The sequence below is a fragment of the Nelumbo nucifera genome, chromosome 7, assembly GCF_055504915.1.
Source record: "Nelumbo nucifera cultivar China Antique chromosome 7, China Antique-T2T, whole genome shotgun sequence".
Classification (NCBI taxonomy): domain Eukaryota; kingdom Viridiplantae; phylum Streptophyta; class Magnoliopsida; order Proteales; family Nelumbonaceae; genus Nelumbo; species Nelumbo nucifera.
Window position 1 is genome coordinate 30,503,846 of NC_142655.1, and position 20,839 is coordinate 30,524,684.

Below are 20,839 nucleotides of genomic sequence, written 5' to 3' on the forward strand. Positions count from 1 at the left end.
ATAAAATATTTAAATATTTTATATATTATATATAAGAATTAAATAATCGATTGAATTCAAAAATTTATCGAATCAAATCATGTCATATCCAATTAACACACTGACAAGAATAAAATATCTGAATTTGACCAATTACAATATTCAAATTAACTAAATTAGATCTGATTATATCAAATCTCGAATTCAAAATTGAACCCTACTTACAAGGATTCAAACATACAATTAAATACAAAATAATAATAATAAAAAAAAAACAGCTGTTGAATTCATTTCAACGACGCGCAGAGAGGTTGGTCCCAACTTTATGTGCTACATTTATTACCTCAGGCCCTCCTCTCGATTATAAAAAGTCATAGAGATAGACATTCCAACGTCTCTATCTCTCTGACTCTACGAGTCCACAGACTTGTGTGATCTCTCAAGAAAATACAAGGAAAAAGGCATAGAGAAAATGGTCGTAGTAATAGCAGCAAATCCCCTCAGCTTCCTCCATTCTCTACGGCCCCGACATCTGGGTCCTTCATTTGCTACCAGTTTCGGATCTCCTAATGCTTTCATGGCTGCTTCCTCCCTCCCCTCCTGCCCCAAGTAAGCTCTCCTTAACTTTTAATTCTCATCTTTTTATAGAAATACCCAACTTGGTTGTTCCGTAAATAGAAAAATTGCAAAGAATGGCAGAAATCGGTCAATTTTGTTCTTCACAATACTACATCGCAACTATATATTGAGAATATCTCCTGTATTTATACATTTTGTGAACATCAAATCCGAATTCAGAATAGTAAACTGTTTGTCAGTAGAAAATATATATAGACCACCTAAGAATCAGTCCCCCATCTCAGAAGCCTACCAACAGGACTCTACAGCTGCACATCGGTGGGAAAATCTCGACCATTTGTTATATATTCATGGGAATATGTTCAGCTGTAGTCTCTTGTTGTTTAACTAATCATGAGTGAATACGCCAATGTTTTAATTGTAATTTACGTGGTTTATTTGACGGATATACCATATATAGTTAATTATTTTTTTAAGGATTTCCACAAAGGGTTGTGCCAGTTAGTATTCCGTGCTCATCTGCTGATTTGTTCGGCTTTTTTACTAATTTAAATATAATAAAATTTAATTTTTATTTAAAAAATCGAAGAAAAACGCCAAAAAATATATGTCAAATTAAATACGTCAGATTTTACTGTTGTCTAGAACATCAGATTTGCTCCTCTTAGAACATACCTCATACCAACCTCACAGCGCATTGCAACCGTCCATTGAGAATATCTTCTCATGAATAACAAAATCAAGCACAATCTTATACTGATGACTACAACAGACTAGCTGCAGAGGAACTACTGATGTATTCTCTCACTTGGGGCAGGAAAATATTGACCCTTGAGTATAGGTCGGCTTCAGCGAGAGAGTTATAAATTATGATCATCATTTATCAGCCAATCCGTTGCTTGATTTGCTTTTACAACAAAATATTCAATAATCAGTTTTTCATTTTACAAGGGGATTTAGTGTTCTTCAATTTGTGTGCTTCCCATGCTGTCCAAGCCTCAAGGTATTCAATCCAACAATTACTATCAAATTTTCTCGAGGCATCAAATTTGATCTTAATTTCTGGATGAGTTACTTGACATGGATGGATTTAGGGGTGTCAATTGACTGGTTTTTGGTTGGAAAACCAAATCAAAATTCATTTGGACGGATTGGACGAACCAATAAGCATATTGAATTTGGATGGACTGGATGGACCAATATGACATTGGATTGGACCTAGTCCGTCCATAATGAATTTATATTGCATTGAACCAAATATCTGGTCCATTGATAAAAGATAAGAACATAGTTGTCAATGGACCAAGTTTGAGTTGAAACCAATCTAAATTAACAAAAATTTGAACAGATTGAATAGTCTCTAGACCAGTCCAAAATAGTTCGAAATATTCATTGGACTGTGGATTGGACCAGGTTCAATTGTAATGGACTCACATTGGACTGGATCAGATTGGACCAAATCCAGTCCAATTGACACCCCTATATGGATCCATGATTTGATTAGCTTTAGGTCTTGACATTGGATGTTGTTATTGGTTCCACAGCCCACTGCACAGCCATCGTGTCCAGTTCCTCGGAATTATCGCAAATTAGGTTTGAATTGCTATCTTCCAACATTGATGATGTTAGGCATATCCACCATTCCATGAAGACGAATTGTTACTTGATGGGTTTGGATAGTTGGGTCCGAAACCATCCAAGGAAAGGAATCTGGGTCTCCATTCATTCCTCTCACTCTTTACTTTCCTCTACAAGGGAAATCTGGGTCCACATTAATTCCTCTAATTCTCTTTAATTATCTCCGGTACCTTTGTTTTTTTTTTCCTTCTTCTGGGGCTACAGACGGGGGATAACCCATTTCTAACACTCTAACTTCAGGGTCCACTCGCAGGTCTTTTGTACAAATAGCTAGAACACCTACCAACTGAGTGTCTGTTTGGTAAGTCTTTTTCAGAAAATCTGTTATAAGATCTGATAATTAAAAGACAAAATCAGATGGAAAATCATTTGGTAATGTGACGAAAATATGTGGGTTATGTATATATGAATGTCTTGTGTGTGGTTCAACAAACTTTTCATTTAACACATAGGACCCAAATACATTTTCTAAAGTGGGCCCCACATAGCATTGGTGGACATGTATGTAAGGCCCATATACATTTTACAATGTAGGCCCGACATGCCATTGGCGGGCATGCATGTGGAGTCCATGTGTTGACATATATGTGGATCCTACATAAATTTTTCAAAGTGGGCCCCACACCATTGGTGGACATGTATGTGGGGTCCATGTGTGTACATGTATGTAGGGCCCATGTACATTTTACAAGGTGGGCCCAATATACCATTGGTGGATATGCATTTGGGATCCATGTGTAGACATGTATGTGGGGCCCACATACATTTTTTAAGGTGAGCCCCACATATCATTGGCGGACATGTATGTAGGGTCCATGTGTGGACATGTACGTGGGGCCCACGTACATTTTATAAGATGGGCCCGACATACCATTTGACATGCATGTGGGATCCATGTGTGAACATGTATGCGGGGCCCACATACATTTTTCAAGGTGGGTTCCACATACTATTGGTGAATATGTATGTGGGGCCCACATTCATTTTACAAGGTGGGTCCCACATGCTATTGGTGGACATGCATGTGGGTCCATGTGTGGATATGCATGTGGGTCCATGTGTGGACATGTATGTGGGCCCACATACATTTTTTCAAGGTAGGCCCCACAATATCTAATGTGGGCCCCATATACATTTTTCCAAGGTGGGCCTCACATACCATTGGTAGGTCCCACTTACACATTCAAATAGTTTTTTGTGGAAAGATAACCCATTTTCTCCCAAGCATGTGCGTCGTGCCATGCGTTCGAAGAAGATGGAGCGCTAAAAGATTGTAAAAGCTTCATTTCAAGCTTCTTGAAAAAATCCCAAATTCAGGTTTCTAGCGTCTTTTATTAGCTGGAACTTTTTCCCAATAGATCTTTTCATTGCCAAATGGAAAAAGCCTAGAATTCAGGCTTTTGGGCTTCTAAACAGCCCGAAGCCCATGCAGAAGGACTTGCCAAACGCGGCCTAAGTAATTACTCTTGATTCACAATAAGTCGCAGTAAATCTGCCCTTGGGGTCCATTGCCCACACCATTTCATCTTCTTTTCTTCAAGTATAGCAATACCGGATCTACTCCTCACACCAATTTCACAACACGTCTCAGTCATACTTATATATTGTTACTAGTTGGGACCCATGCGATGCACGGGTTTTGTTAAACAAAAACTAAACAATACAAACACATAAGAGTATACAATTGTTTTATATTTTAATTTTTTATATAACTAATAATTATTTATATTTTATAATGATATTTTTAATAATATTTTGCAATACAAAAATAATAACAATTAATTTCAGTTAGGATTGTTCATCAAATGGATGAAACTGACAAACCCAACCTAACTTGACTTGAATTAATCGGTTTTCTAGTATTTTCCAATCAGCTTCAATTCAGCAATTTCCCAACTCAACTAGGTCTGGTCAGTTTTGTTTTAGCCATTTGTAAACCGACCAAAATTGAGTCATCCTGACTATAGGTATATATTAATATTTTATAATTTAATATAATTTTTAATACAGGAAAGTGAGAAAACTCCCAAATTTCTTACTCTGAAATATTTTATATTATAAATTTAAATTATTTATTTAGTTTTTAATAATATTGTTATAATTTGTTAAACTTAAATTTAATTTTTAAGTTTGTATCTTTTGAATCAACCGACCAAACTGATACAACCAAGGTTCAAAGTATCAACACAGGCCGATATCGGCGTATCAGCCTATATCGGTACTTTTTTTAGGTTTTATTTTTTTCCGAAACCAGTTCAGAGGGGTCAATTTAAGGCCCAACTACCCTCTGAACCATGGTCTGACCCAATACAATCCTTGGAAGGGGCGTATCGGGAAGCCATCAGCACGATACGTATCGATAAATTGAACATTGGATACAACCCGATTTGGCCGATTTTTACTAATATTCAATTTTGGGAAAATGACCAGGCCTGAGCCCAAGCCCGAAGCCTAATCTAGACAAATAGTTTATATTATATTAATTATAATATTATTAATAATATATTATATATTATAATATAATATATTTTTTTCACTACTAATTTTATTATATAATATATATTATATTTTGCAATATATAATATTATTGGGTTAGGCTCGGGATGGGATTATTTGGGAAAGCCCAAGCCTAAGTTTATAGGCTTAAAACATTGCCCAAGCCCGATTTAGAATGGGCAAAGCCGGGCCAACCCGTTGGGCTACTCGGCCCATGAACAAGTCTAGTTTTCGGGTGACCAACTCCCCAACCCAACCAAGTTAGTTTAGTTAGCCAAACAGCCTTCAACCAAACCAAAATGACCCATGAACACCCCTAATTTTAGCTAAGTTAATAGTCTAATCTCTAATAAATAACAATAGTTTATAATGAAAATACAACAAACAACTAATAAATATACAATGAATACAATAATTATGAAAATACAATAAATACTACAAATATACTAAATTAGTCAATAAATAGTGTAATATCCAATAATAATTTAATCTCTAACAAATATTAATCAATAAATCATAACAAAAATATAATAAATCCAATAAGTACAATAAATTAAATTTAAAAGTCAAATAATAAAATTTTCATTTTCAATAATTATTGAAATTATTTTGTTAAATAACAAAACAAAATTAGATTTACAGTTAAAAATATATTTATAATACAATAAATAATTACTAAAAATACACTAAATATTAATTTTAGTATACAGAAATATATAATAAAGATAGATAAATATTTTAAAATTACTAATAATTGTTATGTTCTGAAAGTTATTACATAATTTCCTTATATTCTTCTATTTTTAATTAATATTCAAAATATGATTTAGTTATTAATTTTTATATTTAACATAATTAAAAATTATTTATTTACAATATTATCTAGTTATTCAAATAATGTCATTATTTATATTTTTAAAATATTTATGATTTATTGAATTTAATAATCTATAAAATTATAATGTATACTATTATTATATAATTTGTTATTACTTTTATGAAATATAAAATTATTAATAATTGAAATATTATGAGATCTATTATAATTACTTTTCTACTTGTAAAAACTTTTTTAAATTTATTACATAATTTTGTTATTTTAACTATTTAAAATTTAGTTATGTTAAATATCTTGTTATCTAAAATATTTATGTATTTAAATGTTTAAATAATATGTAAAATATTTAGTTTTCTATTTCAATTTTATTTACTTAAAAGTTATTATGTAATATTAAATATTATGTTATATAATTATTTAGCTATTTTGATATTTTGTTATTTAAAGTGATTATTGAAATACTTAAATAATATTTTTAGTTTTAAATTTTTATTATGTGAATAATGTTTAAATAATTTTGTCATTTAAATTTTTAAAATATTATTTAGTTATTAAATTGAATAATCCATAAAAATATTATAGTACATATCTTAAAGTAACTATGTAATTTCATTATAAGATTTAAATAATTCTTAAATTTCTAATTCAAACTTTCTTTAGATAGATATAGATCAAAAGTGGGAGAAGATAAATAGGAATTAGAGATAATTTAGGAGAGAAACTCTATACCTAATTAGAGATAATTTTAGAGATAAATAAGAATTAAAGATTATTAAAATTAATAAATAATATGATATAATCCGATTATTAATCAGATGTAAATTGTAACATCTGAATCCAATCTGATTACATAAAATACATCATCCCAATCGGATCAGATATCGGATCGGGCCTTGGATTTTCAGGTACCATTGGTAGGCCTATGCCCATCTAAATTCAATTAAAGTATTAATTTTTGGGTCATGTCTAGTTTATCTAGTCCCAATCTAAGTGTGCTTTATCTAGTCACAATTTATTGTGTTTGTTGAATGGAAATGCCTTAGGGCATGAAAAAGTCTCCAAATAAGAGATGAACCCTATGTTATGCCAAAAGGTAGAGTCAGCCTAATATTGTGCTTCATACTCTCGTTTAGATGACAAAAAAATTAAATTAAATATTGGAGATCCCACATTACAATAAAAAGATGATGTTGATTCTTACCATCTTGGTATCAAGGTTTAAAGTATTGACACAACATACTCAATACGGGATGTATTGTATCATATCTTTGGACCCTGATAGACATGTTTACAGGTGTTTTTACAAATTCCTTTTTATATTAAATAATATATATTATATAATTATACTTAAAATTAAAATTTAAAAAAGAAAAAAATAAAGGTATATCGATTAAAGTACCAATACACCTCTATCAATACAAAGAGGCATATAAATACTTTGAACCATGCTTGGTATACATGATTACCCAAAAAAGAGAAAGAAATACTAGGAGGTGCAATTCGTAGTTAAATACTTTGAACCATGCTTGGTGGACACACACACACAACAAATCAAAATTATTTTTAATTTCCTTATATATTTTTTCTTTCATAGTTATTTTATATTTTTTTATTAAATATGTTCTTTTAATGTGATATGTTTTAAACTTTTATTTGACATTTATAACCTTTTTTACTAAATAAAAAGTAACTTTACTTATATATATATGTGTGTGTGTGTGTGTGTGTGTGTGTGTGTGTGTGTATAACCTAATTTATAAATGATGAAAAATTAAACCTAGTAAAAGGGGAGTTCTATCAAGAAGCAAAATCTGTTTGTAAAAAGATATTTTTGTCCATTGTAATTAGATTTGAGAGAAAGAAACCCTATTCTAAAATATACATTTAGTAAGAGAAAAATTAATGACATTTTTTTGTTTAAAAGAAGTATTATGGGAAATGTTTTAGTATAAATTGGTTCATTTTATTTATAAACAATTAAATAATCGATTTTTAAATTTTAAGAAGTATTATAACTAATGTATAAGCTTTTTTTTTTCTTTTTTCAGTTTTTTTTTTTGTTTGAGGTTACGCTTCACCAATTTGAGGTTGTAAGGCAGTGAGGTGTACACCTCTCAAAAATAGAGGTGGTAGCCTCGTAGTAGAGAGACAAGGTGCCTGATACCAAGGATTAAAGTATCGGTATCGGGTATCGTATTGGATAAGTCGGATATGGATACGGATACGCTCTAGAAACGCTTGGATATGCTAGTGAAATGCATACAAATTACATAAATACATTAATAACACTAAACCAAAAGCTGAATTATCTATGAATAAGATATAAAGACATGAGAAATGCATACTTCAATAGGTTATAGGAAGAAAAATATTACAATAAACAATACTAGGACTCTAGAACATTCAAATATTGTACAATAATTATCATTCTTTCAATTTTATAATTATAATTTTCATTTTTTATTAATTTTTTGGAATATTTATTAATTAAGTATTTTAGTTAAATAACAACTATTTTTTAAATAATAAATATGTTTTCATTTTTAATATATAATGTTTTTATTTTACACATAATTGTAAAATAAAACAAATAAATCATTTAAGGTATATAAAATAAATTATATTTAATATTCAGTTTTTATTAAATCTTAAATTATTCGTTTCAGTTTTTATAATTATAATTTTTTGTTTTCCGTTAATTTTGTTAGGAAAATTTATTTATTTAGTATTTTGTGTAATAACTATTTTTCAAATAATAATTATGCTTTCATTTTTAACATATAATTATGTGTAAAATAAAATATATAAATCATCTAAGGTAGATGAAATATATCATTTTTATAATTTTTAGTTTTTATTAATCTTTTTAGAAAAAATAAATCTTAAATTATTTATTTTAGTTTTCAAAATACTATTTTTAACTTGTATTAAAGATGAAAAACAATCCAAAAGTACTCAAACGCCCAAATTTTGAATGGGCCGAACTCAGACTTGGATTTTGCCAAATCTTGAATGGGCCCGGCCCGAAACTTGAGTCCTACACAGTGTAAATTTAGGCTCGAAGCCTGGCCCATGAATAGGTCTACATGATATCAAACGCCCAACTCTGAGAAAAGAAAAACAATCGTGCAAAACTTTCTTTTCCATTTGCCCACCAAAAAAAAAAAAAGAAAAAAAGAAAATGTCATTTTCCGTTCTTCAAATATTTTTTTCTTTTTTCCACTTTCTTTTCAAATTCCAACCAACCAAACATAGCACTACTGAAACATTGCAATTTAAGCATATGTTCATGATTTCTGTAAAATCAGTTTGATCTAGCACATACTTTTACCACATGTTGCACAGAATTAGAGCCCACCAATGTATTTGTCTCAGTATGGTTATGTTTGGTTTGAAGAAAAAGGTAGGGAAAGGTAGGGAAAGGAAGGAAAAGGTGGGGAAACCTATACAAGGTTTGTAAATGTTTTCCCACCTTTCCCTACCTTTTTCCTTCAAACCAAACATACCCTAATAGTGGCACTATACCAAAAAGTCACCGTATAGTATAATGATTTCTTTAGGCTCCATTTAGTTACAATGCCAAGTCCATTTCAATTGGTGTAAATGCATAGGAATGCAAACGGATTGAGTATAAATCCTGGGCTACAATGCGAATTCCATTTGCATTAGTGTAAATGCATAGATTACATTGCCAATTCCTTAGGTTCCGTTTGGTTGCAATGCCAATTCCATTTGCATTGGTGTAAATGCATAGGAGTGCAAATGGACTGAGTGTAAATCCTGATTTACTTTTGCTTTAGATTTGGCCCTGTTTTGTTTGTTTGCAAGAAGTAAAATGATGTGGCCCCCAATTTATATGAAAGAGAAATGAAGCAGGTGGGTAGGAAACAAATTGATGTGATTCCAACAGTATAGAGAGAATTAAGGTAGGAGGGAATGGTGCAAAATTTTGTATCAATTTTTCATATGCAAAAACTGCACTGTTAATGGATGCAAATGATGCAAAAGTGCAATTTTGCATTAGGTAAGAGTTCAATCATAGTCACATACAAACAGATGCACAATGGAACCAGGTACAAAATTTGTATCCAGTTCAGTTTTGTAGTGCAAACAAACGCAGCCTTACACAATGGTAAGATGCCATTTTGTTTCAAATTGATTTTTGGGCCAATATTGTTCATAGTACATACTGGGATTCATCTTAATGTCACAGTTCCAGAATGTTCTATGAATCATATGGCCCAGATCCAAGACTTTGTCATACAAGAATGCAATTCATGAGTTAGGAATAACCACAAAAAAAAAAAAGGCCTGACAAAAGACCAAGCGCCTGGTTTGTTGAAAATACGAGTTTACATGTAAAGTATGTACAGAGTTCTTGAGTTGGTGATCATTTGGCCATTTAGACCTCCAACGGAGCAGAAAATAATCCCAACCAATATGTTCTGATGCAGTAGCAGCCTTATAATTGAAAAAGCATTCTATGTTATCAAATATCAACTAGTAATTCCTAATTAAAAAAAAAAAACATTTTGAAGAAATAACTCAATCCTGTGATTACTGTAAAAAATTTTGCTGGTGTGACCCAAAAAAAAAAAAAAATTGTAGCTTGTAACAATTTGCAGTTCTGAAATGTATATAGGCTTTTAAGCTAGAATTCTTCTGTTTAATTAGGAGGTTAAGGAATCCCTTCAGCTATCCCTGCCAAGTACATAATCAAGCGGCCCACTCCTTGCCACCACATAAGAAGGAAATATTCAAATCCATGGAAGACTGGGTGCAAAAGAATGTCTTGATCTACCTCAAGCCTGTTGAGAAGTGCTGGCAACCACAGGACCTTCTACCAGATTCCAACTCTGAAGAATTCTATATGAAAATTAAGGAAATAAGAGAGAAAGCAAAGGAGATCCCCGACGACTATTTCGTCGCCTTAGTCGGAGATATGATCACAGAGGAAGCTCTTCCAACTTACCAAACAATGCTGAACACTGGAGATGGAGTGCGGGATGAAACAGGAGCCAGTCCTACTTCATGGGCAGTGTGGATAAGGGCATGGACTTCTGAGGAAAACAGACATGGAGACCTTCTAAACAAGTACCTCTATCTTTCTGGAAGGGTAGACATGAAGAAAATTGAAAAGACAACTCAGTATCTTATTGGTTCAGGAATGGTAGCTTCTTTTCTCAATAACCAAACATATTTATTACCTTGCTATTGATTCTGAATCTGATTTTCCATTTTCAATATTTGTATAGGATCCAATGACTGAGAATAACCCCTACCTTCTATTCATCTACACATCATTCCAAGAGAGGGCTACCTTCATCTCCCATGGGAATACAGCCAACCTTGCCATGAAGTATGGGGACAAGGAGCTAGCAAAACTATGTGGAACCATTGCTGCTGATGAGAAGCGCCATGAGATTGCCTATACAAAGATCATAGAGAAGCTTTTTGAGATTGACCCAGATGGTACCATCTTGGCTTTTGCAGATATGATGAAGAAGAAGATCATAATGCCAGCCCACATGATGTTTGATGGACAAGATGAGAACCTTTTTCAGCACTATTCCACAGTTGCACAGCGGCTTGGTGTTTACACAGCAAAGGACTATAATGATATACTGGAATGCAAGGTGAGTAAATGGAATGTGGAGAAGTTAACAGGCCTCTCTAGTGAAGGGAGAAGAGCACAAGACTATGTCTGTGGTTTGGTTCCAAAGTTCAGAAAATTGGAGGAAAAAGTTGCCATGAGAGCCAAGCGAGCACCCACCATTCCTTTGAGTTGGATTTTCTATAGACAAGTATAAATCTCCACCACAGTCTACAACATAGGAGTAAGGTCAGTTTATGTAATTTTAAACATCTTTATTTAAATATATGGCTTGTGTATGCAATGGACTACACGTATAGATTTTAGAGACAATGAAACTTATAACTTAATAACCAATGAAAAATAATTCCAATAAAGGGCACCATCACTGTTGATTAGAAGCTCCAAATTGGAGCCTATACTGCGTTGGAATTTCAGCCTCTCATTCTAAAAGTACAATTTTTTTCAAAAACGAGGCGTGGCCCTGTCATCCACCGTGAATTGGACCCTTTCCTCTTTTTAAAAGGAACAAAAGTTTTAAGCCAAGTAGCCAATGTTTCACATCAATAACAAAAGGGAGATAGCTGCAAATTTTTCCATAACCATAGGGGAGGTTTTGTAAAAGGGAAAACTCATGGAGGATTTATGATTGTCAAAAACCTCACCCTAATTATTAACTTGATCCCTAATCCGATTAGGGGTGGTAGAGAGTTGCATTGGATACCAAGGTTCAAAATATTGATATGCCCGATACATCAGTGGCATATCGATACTTGTTTTATTTAATTTTTTTTTCAAAACTGATTTAGGGGAGACAGTCTAGGACCCCTCCATCCCCTGAGCCTATCAGATCCTCGATAGAGGCATATTAAAAGGGTCCCAGAACGATACAACCAATACAGGCCAATACATAATGATACTTTGAACCTTGTTAGATACATACGGTTCAACCTATAGTTGAACCAAATTATCTCTAACCAACCAGGGCGAATGGTTTAATGGCCCACAAACTGATCTCAATTCCCCATAAAACCATGTGCAAGTGATGTGATATACACATAAAACAGAATGTACAAGACAAGCATTCTTTCCTTTGGACCATGTCAACCAATTTATTAAAATAAGTCGGTCTTAACACTTACGTCGCTTTCATAAAATACAACTTAAAGGTTATTTATCACATAAAAAGATGTACCCATTTACAGAGTTTCCAATGCTTTAAACCTTGATATTCATTGTGTACAATGTCGATTTTGCCAAGCATAATTACAACACTTTGGAGTAACATCATTAGAAATAACACCTAGATGATCAGAAAATTAAAAACTGACATTTTGCCATACAAATTAATCCAAGCTACAAAAATTCTCCCAATTTTATAAGAACCAAAGCCTGTAGGATGAAATACACAGCCACTTGAGACCTTAACTCAGGCACTGTAAATTAGTACAGACCCCCTGGAGGCATGGTAAATTAGCAATACTTACAGAGACCCTCGTTACATCAATCAAATATGAGCATGAATTTCGTCGTGTATGACTCGTATGCTATCATCACAAAGAGACTGACCAAAAGAAAATATAATTTCCTATCGTCGAAGGGGTTACAAAATGGTCTCTTTGCATCCTTGCTGTCCAGGGTGAACCTCTGTTTTATTGCAAGGCTGAGGCGAAGTTTCATGGTTGATAGTTTCACTAGCGGGCGGCAGACATCTTTTCGAAAAAAAGGAGGCAATACCCCTTCTCTTCCCACTACTCTTCTCTGCAAATTTAAAGAAACCATTAGCTTGAAGAAAGAGCATGCAACAAACAGAGCAAACTTGGTGATGTTCAATAAGGTGGACTAGACCATAATACATTGGGATTTTACTTCTGATGCATTTCTAGCATACACGACATGGGCTATGTACAATTTGTACAGTTGCTTGCATTTTTGTCATTTTGGGAATGTAAGTTGGGCACTCGATTTGAAGAATTTATGCAACATATTTAAATTTTATCAAGTCCTCAACCCAAGCCAGCCCAACATGCACCCCTAGTCTTTTTAAAACCCGGGAGGGTGAAAGTTCATTCCCCTATTGTCATAACATTGTTTTCTTAATAGTCATTTACTATGACACCCCCCTATGGTTAAAATGTAATTACTAAGACCCACCCCATCTACTTGGCAACAACTTATTGCTGCCAGCGATGAGACTTTTTATGGGTATTCTCAGAAAAATAAATATTCCCAAACGGATATACAGTGGTTCCTAATGGAAGGTGCATTAAGTGGCTGCAAAGTAGAGGGGGTATCTTAGTAATATGCAAACTATAGCATAGGTCTTAGTATTTACATGAACCATAGGGGTGTCTTAATAAATAACCCTTCTTGATATGGCTAGTTCCTAGTTGTAGAAAACGGGCATACCTGGGGATATAGATAAGCCAAGCTTGCCCAAAACCTCTTTTTTAACCTGCATGCATCATAAAGACAAGTTGGCCTCTTAGCATTTTCATGAAATACATCATCAGCAAGAGACCAATAAACATTTTGAAACAACTTCAGTGTCAATTTTGCACTGGTTCTAATAAATTAAAATTCCTTTTGGCATCTCCTTTTGTCCTAGATTAGGAGGAATGGGTTTTTGTTTTTAAATCAACCAGGCCAAAATCCTAAATTAGCACAAGCACCACTACCATTGGCATTTCCACTTTTGCGCCTGCTACTCCCCCTGTCACAACTACATAACTGACACAGCAACACTAGATATTGGACCAACACAACCCAACCCAACATAACTGACACAACAACACTAGTTCAGTTGAGTTGCAGATTGGATTAGGACTGGGGTTTGAAAATGCCAGCCCAATACAAAGTCAGTGGTTAGGCTTGATGCCTTGGGCAGGCTCAATTCAATCTAAAGGGAGAGAGGATGATGGTGATAGTCATGAATGAATGCTTTATTGTAAAATATACTATAGTGTGATGCATGTGTATCATTTTCATATGCAATATGTTACTTGAATGAATATGATTGTGTAATTGTGCAAGTGTTTGTAAATTGGATAGGTAAGATTCCAACCTGAATCCAACCAAACTATTATTATCTCATGATTGGGTGAGATTTTGGTTGGGTTAGGCTCAGGGTTGAGGTTTTGACACATCAGGTTGGACTAGGGTTGACATCAACCCAAGGCAACCTGACACAAGCTGCATCTATTAAGTAAGAACACAAAGTTATAGAGAACTTAATAGGCAATAGCTAAACACAACTGCCTCACTGACCTTCCAGCGATTATCCACAAATTCTGATATTTCACGAACTTTATTCCTTAATTGGGACTTTGGGACGGTTGGGAATTTCTGCTGCAAGGACTCTACTAGTTTACTGATCCTATGTGGAGATGACTGGATGGCAGATACCTGGAAGCCCAGTTCAAAGGTTTTCATCATTCTCAGTTCACAGGCACTTTATCATGGCTTAACAAACTAAATGTACTTACAAGTTTGGATAATTCTGCTTCAAGAATATCTGCTGCATCTGCTGATGCTGCACTACTGCCATTACTTTGCATATGGCAAATTTCTTGATCCACATTCAGTGTGCTATTGTCACACGATATCTCTATAGGTGGCACCACAGGAAATGCCTTTATACTCAGAGCTTGCAAACACATATTTTCAAGCTTAAGTGCACCACTTGTATCTTCAGCCATCAGCAATGAAGTCTTTTCATGCATCAGATTTGATATAATTAAGGGCTGATTCTTCCGAAGAGCATGTTCAGTCAAATTGTTCAGATACTTCTGCTGCCGAAACAATTCTCGAAATTCCTCATTTTCAGCATCATGCTTACTAGGGGGACTTCTGGCTTCATCATCTACAAGATTAGATTCCATTCTGTCAACTTGCACTCCCTGCACATCAAAACCAAAGTACCAAACAGACCTCATCATTATATTGGCCCAATAGAAAACAAATAATGTTAATGGGTTTCCCTTGTCATTTTGTCTTCAGTAATCAAAAGAAAACGATTACAAAGAAAATACAATCACAGTTTACAAACTTGGAAGTCATGTCCAGGAACCATATATTTATCCAATAGCAGAACAAAAAAAAATAAAAACCCATTGAAAAAGAATTTTAACATAACGAGAACCACTCAACTATTTTAGCCCTCTATAAAAGCATGTCAATATATAAAGGCAGTATCCTGTTAAAAAACATCTCTTGTTATAACTCTCTGACACGGGGCTAGCTCATATGTTGATGGCAAGTTTAAAGAACTAATTATCTCCATTAAATCTAAACAAAAATCAAGTTAAGATACCATGTAGCTCCAAGACATCAAAGAGGAAAAACATTAAATAAGCACCTCATTTTCTGAAAGATAGCCATCAGGTACAAGGAAACCATCTTCACTTCCATCTTCTTCATCAGTTTTTAGAGTTCCTTCTAAACAATCCTCTTCATCATCTTTGTCACAATCTGAGAGGCTTTCACCAGGGTCCTCCTGCATAACTAGAACATCAACATCTGATATCTTTGTTGCTAGTAATTTTCTTTGCATACAGAAATAAAAAATTATACCTCCTCCCATTCTTCATCACTATCAACTTCATAGTCCAAATTTGGATCCTTCTTAAAGGGATGGCGTGGCCCAACAACATGGCTAACAAGCAGATAGAAAGTAAAATAGAAAACATGTAAGTCAAAAGACATTCACATATCCATGTGAAGGGAGGGGAGGGGCACACACACACACAGAAAGAGAGATTCCCAGATGTAGAAAGCAAATAATAAGCCAGGAGGCAAATATTGCCAGTTCAGGAGGCCAACCAAGATGCGCTAAACTTGAAGACATAGAATCAGAAAAAATAAGACAAAAAGCACTGGACAACCCCATTGCCAGTACACAACATCACAGGTGAAACAATTAGTGGATCCCACCTCCCTATGCATTCTAGGCAGGGATACAACTCTCTCTATAAGTGTTAATGAAGATTTAGCTTTTCAAAAATGCTCTTGTGTACTAAATAACCAATCCAAGAAATAGGACAGATACCTTTTCCTCGGCCAAATACCATAAAATGCTGGCCTGTAGCTCTTGTCAAACTGCAAGAGTTGCCTAGACCTCCTAGATTTCCAGATGCCACTTGAAGAAGCATCTGCATTGTTTTGGCATGGTCTATCATCAGGAGCAGTTTCTTCCCAACCATCTACAAGTTTCTCTAGGCTCAAATCATCACCACGGACAACTCCTTTACTAGATGTTAGTTTAAGTTCTTTGAATAATACAGTCTTAGGCTTATGCCTAATGCCCCAATGTTGGGATCTGTTGGAATGAATAGAATGACCAAACTGATGCCAAGAGTTCAGGTGCAACCTGCAAAGAATAAAATCATAGTTATGGAGAGTGAAATAGACTAGATGCTGCAAGAACTGAAAAATACAGGTCCTTAAACATACTTGCGAAGGTCATCAGCATTCATCTTCTCATGCAGAGATAGTGCATGGTCCATTGATAATGTAACTGCATTAGGCATCACTTCATCTCTTTTGCTTAAAGAATCAGAAACTATCACCTTTGTTGAAGATTGATCCTGGTTAGGTGAAGTGTTCTTTTTGCTGTTCAGAAAGCGTTCCATGATTGTAGCTTGCTTTTGCAAGGCAAGTTGCTTTTTCAGTTCAGCTTCTTGCCTTTGCTGCCGCCGTTGATCTTTTTCAGCTTCCTCTTGCTGCCGCCTAAGTTGTTTCTTCATTTCAGCTTCCTCTTTCTCATGACGCCTTTCTTCTTTCTCTGCTTCATCTTGCAACCGCTTAAGCTCTTTTTCCTGCAATAGAATAACCAGCTCAGTAAAATGATGCAAGAGAAAATGACATGTAAAAAGAAACAACATTGACTAGGAAAGAGAGAAAATCTAGGATACTTTTTCATGATTCATTTGAAAAGTCCTATTTAATCTTGGTAAAGCATGCATGACACCCAAGAAAATTGAGTGTTAGCAGGATCAACATCTGGGGAGTCCATTTTATATAATTAAAATGGAACAAGAAACAATGACCTAGTTCAATGATGCTAACTGTCAAAAAAAAACCTACCAGATATTTGTAGGGTTTATGAGACTTCTTCAGCAGCAAACAATTGTAGTTAGTTTCAATTTTAGCATTTGATTGAAATTTTTAATTTAATTAAAGATTATTTTCTGTGAAAAGAATCAACCAACAATTATCGATAATAGCTATCAGAACAGAAGCCATCTTCCAGGACAATTTAGTTTAACAACTGCACAAGAAAGCATTTCTTGGATGTCAAATATTTGAAAGGTGCAGCCAAATTGTGGCCCTCTAGTCCCCTCAATATTCCCTAATGCAAGTGACATGCAGCCTAACCTAGATAATGGTAGAATCACTAGGCCCTAGTTACTTAACAACACAACAGGTTTCCTTGGCATTTAGCATTTTAGCTGTAGAGGTGCATTTTGCATAGAACTTGATCATGACAAGCAAGAACCTTGACTTCTAGAAAAATCCTGTTTAGTTTGAAATCTATGAAAATAGGTACCAATCAAAACAAATCTATGTGAATAGGTTTCATTTATTAAAAACTGTGTAAAGCATTAGGAAGATTAACTTACACTTTGCCATTTCTCCTTCTGGATTTCACGATCTATTCTTTTTTTCTCCTTCTCAGCTTCACGTTTGTTTCTTTCGAGTTCCTTGATAAGCTCTTTCTCTTTTAATTTGGCCTCCTTCTCAGCCCTACAATAAATATTGCTGAACTTTGAATAACAAATCTACAAAGAAAATAATTATGAACAAACTGCAGTGCTATATCGTGTACATACAGATCTGAGTTGTTCTTTTGCACCATATTATACACAAATGAACGAATTTCTCCTTCATTTAACGCTTTACCAAGCTTATCTGATGCTTTCGATAATTCATTTCTGTAGTTCTGATGGCTTTCTGGCATTTGAATTGCAGAGATCATAGCTGAAACACACCATAAAGGTTAGTAACCACTTTGTATGGGAATGAACTCACTAAGCAGAAAGAGATGCATTGGAACAGGAGACCAAATGCCCAGATGTTTTAAATATGCAACATATGTTGATTGAACAGGGCCAACCAATTCAAATGTTCCAACTTTGAGGCCCTTCCAAACAATGACAGTCGTTAATCTCCTATTAATAACCCACAACTATAGCCCATTGACAGGTTTTTCCATTGAAGAACACATTTCATCTAAAAGTCCAAAATAATGAGTGCTATCCAATCAGAATAACTTTTGAACTCTCTCAATGTGGGATATGCTGATTTAGTGTTTTAAAAGCACAAGACACAAAAAATGGATAAGGGCCTTCTAGCAAACAAAGCGCAAGACACAAGGTGAGCTGTGCACCTTTTCAAAGAAAAACACTGTTTAAAAAATATAAATAAAAAACAATAATACATAAAAATTCAAACCTGAATCTTAAAAGAAAACTCGATGTTTTATAAAGTCTATTGGCTCAAATTAAATTTTATAAGTATAACATATAAAACATATTCAAAATGAAAATGTGGTAATGAAAGCAAACACATGTGAATCATACCAAGGTGCTTAAAGCATTCAACAATTTGAACATGTAAAACTTTCAATGGCATACAAATTCAAGCATAGTCTATATCTACCAAATAGCTTCCTACAAAGGCAGTTGAAGCATATACATGCTATAGAGAAATCCACCCAAAAAGAGAGTTCAAAACCCAATACAGACTATCAAGAGGCAAGCAATTAAGCCCCCAAAGGAACTTACAAGTTGAGTTAAGTTTTCTAATATTTTAAATGAGATCAAGGTAGATTTGACCAGCATTGTTCAAAGGGGAATACAGAACACTATGGCTTCAAATATTCAAAAAAAAAAAAAGGTCCCATAAACTAAAATACAATTAGTATAGTGGAGTTTACAAATTTTCAGTCTTAAATATATAGTTACTCCAGAAACTATACAATTAAAATCAGCTCATATATTTAAAGAAAGTCATTTACGTACCTGAAACAGCAGAAATCCTCTCGTGGATTTTCTTCCGAAAAGTACGTCTAATGCCCAAAATTCCACGATAGGTCTTGGGTATTATCTTCATATCTCTAGTCTAATCAACCAGACATCAACATAGTTATATAAATAACGGAAACAATAACAAACTTGCAAATGAAGATGGAATACACGTAGCACCGCAAAAGAAATGTCATAAACAAGTGAGGAGGAAAAGATCCAGTTGATTATTACCTCCCAACACCAGAGGCACGATTCTGTATTGTCTTCTAAAACGTCAGCATCAGCTTTAGCAACACCATACATCACTCTCTGCCCAACAAAAAGCACCATACTACGCACAGACGCCAAAGTAACCCCCTCTCTCGTCTTCAGCTTCTCATAAATCTCCTCCACCAGCTTAGAGAACGGAATATCCCTCTCTTCAAGCAAACAAGCAATCACAGAATTACTCACACAGCTACTACTATCTTCCAAATGGACCTTTTGCATCGAAACTTCCTTGAAATACCTAAACAACCCATCAAGCTCTCGTCGCAGAGCATCGATTATAGACTCCCTCCCCTCTAAGCTCACATTTTCGAGAACAGAAGCCCTCTTCCGTTTCAACTGCTTCTTCACTTTCTTTTCACCTTCTCCCCCTTTCATTTCCAACTCCTTGGATCCATGAACAGAAAAAGCATCAACCATCACCGTATCGACCATTTCAGATGAAGCAATTCAAAAACCAAAACCTACAGGCAAAGACCAAAACCCAAGAAGATTTCCGCTCAAGCTATCTCACAGAATCCACCATCAAAATGCCGACCGGGAAAAAAAAAGAAAAAGAAAATCCGCCAGAACAAAGCAACAGATCTAAACCCCAAAGCAAATACAATCCAAACAAGAGACTAATAAAGTTTTGCTCCAAATCTAGGATTCCTGAAATATAGAAAACGAAAAAAATAAATAAATAAATAATCCGATTCTTTTCAGAGCCAACCAAATTGATTATTTCTTATCTCATCTTCATCAACTTTACACGATTTAAACGACTAAACACCTCAAGAACAATGGATTGGAAGCTTACCGTGAATACCCACCTCTCCGATTGGTGAAACAGTGACCCGATGAGACTCGACGAAATTTTAATCGTCACGACGTTTCCCTGCGTTTACTTTTGCGGCTTTGATTGCAAGAAAATGGAGGAGTGTTTTAAACAAAAGCAGTTAAAGTTCGAACACTTGTATATCAAGAAACTAAAAGTCGAACACTTTAGGTCCTAATCGGACGGTTAGAAAGAGCCTAAAGTGCCAAGAGAGTTGGTGATCGTCGATTGGTTTTCCCCGTATTTCGCGTTTAACTTAAGAGTCTCCCGCCAATTTCCTGTTTGCCTCCAAATGTGAAAAAATGCCCGAAAGAAAAGAGCGCGAAGAGAACCTCTAGTACTACGAGTAGAGCCAGTGTGAGGTCAGTGTGATGAGGGTTGTATAAGGAGCAGATCCAGACTAGTAATTCCTTACGCTCCTAACACAGACCTCAAAACATGTATCAGCTGTACATTGGGAACATCTTTGTATTATGTTATTATTGATGGGAGATGTTTCTAATACACAGTGGGATGTGGCTGTGAGGTCAATGTAGGAAGCCCTCTATGAGGAGCAGATCCTAATATATTTTAGACCACTAGTGGGGGATCTCAAGATAAGGTTA

The 20,839-nt window shown here is 34.5% G+C and overlaps 2 protein-coding genes across 5 annotated transcripts; one reads left to right on the plus strand and one right to left on the minus strand.

The window, feature by feature from the left end:
- Positions 1–357: 357 nt before the first annotated feature.
- On the plus strand, positions 358–11,436 carry LOC104598225 (stearoyl-[acyl-carrier-protein] 9-desaturase, chloroplastic-like). The gene is made up of 3 exons (XM_010260157.3): positions 358–588; positions 10,205–10,700; positions 10,786–11,436. Exons 1-3 carry the CDS (start codon positions 452–454, stop codon positions 11,338–11,340), a joined length of 1,188 nt encoding a protein of 395 aa, XP_010258459.1. The 5' UTR covers positions 358–451; the 3' UTR covers positions 11,341–11,436.
- Positions 11,437–12,321: 885 nt separating this feature from the next.
- On the minus strand, positions 12,322–20,343 carry FAS1 (chromatin assembly factor-1 (FASCIATA1) (FAS1)). Of its 4 annotated transcripts, none has more exons than XM_010260158.3 (13): positions 20,217–20,343; positions 19,382–20,068; positions 19,145–19,244; positions 17,954–18,101; positions 17,744–17,867; positions 16,575–16,939; positions 16,171–16,491; positions 15,696–15,777; positions 15,481–15,618; positions 14,609–15,022; positions 14,391–14,528; positions 13,533–13,578; positions 12,322–12,884 (listed from the first exon to the last, which is right to left on the minus strand). In XM_010260158.3, exons 2-13 carry the CDS (start codon positions 19,850–19,852, stop codon positions 12,727–12,729), a joined length of 2,505 nt encoding a protein of 834 aa, XP_010258460.1. In that variant the 5' UTR covers positions 19,853–20,068; positions 20,217–20,343; the 3' UTR covers positions 12,322–12,726. The 4 variants fall into 4 exon arrangements, with proteins under 4 accessions (XP_010258460.1, XP_010258463.1, XP_010258464.1 ...); XM_010260161.3 differs by having other exon boundaries at positions 19,382–19,881; positions 20,217–20,325; XM_010260162.3 differs by having other exon boundaries at positions 19,382–19,881; positions 20,230–20,317.
- Positions 20,344–20,839: the final 496 nt, after the last annotated feature.

What these genes read in the sequence shown, in the direction of transcription:
- LOC104598225 (XM_010260157.3), top strand. Translation starts at nt 452, where the DNA reads ATGGTCGTAGTAATAGCAGCAAATCCCCTCAGCTTCCTCCATTCTCTA. An exon ending in TCCCTCCCCTCCTGCCCCAA is followed by an intron (nt 589 to 10,204) that starts GTAAGCTCTCCT and finishes CTGTTTAATTAG; the next exon opens with GAGGTTAAGGAATCCCTTCA. An exon ending in ATCTTATTGGTTCAGGAATG is followed by an intron (nt 10,701 to 10,785) that starts GTAGCTTCTTTT and finishes ATATTTGTATAG; the next exon opens with GATCCAATGACTGAGAATAA.
- FAS1 (XM_010260158.3), bottom strand. Translation starts at nt 19,852, where the DNA reads ATGGTCGATACGGTGATGGTTGATGCTTTTTCTGTTCATGGATCCAAG. An exon ending in AATGCTGATGACCTTCGCAA is followed by an intron (nt 16,492 to 16,574) that starts GTATGTTTAAGG and finishes TATTCTTTGCAG; the next exon opens with GTTGCACCTGAACTCTTGGC. An exon ending in AAGCAGAATTATCCAAACTT is followed by an intron (nt 14,529 to 14,608) that starts GTAAGTACATTT and finishes CTGGGCTTCCAG; the next exon opens with GTATCTGCCATCCAGTCATC.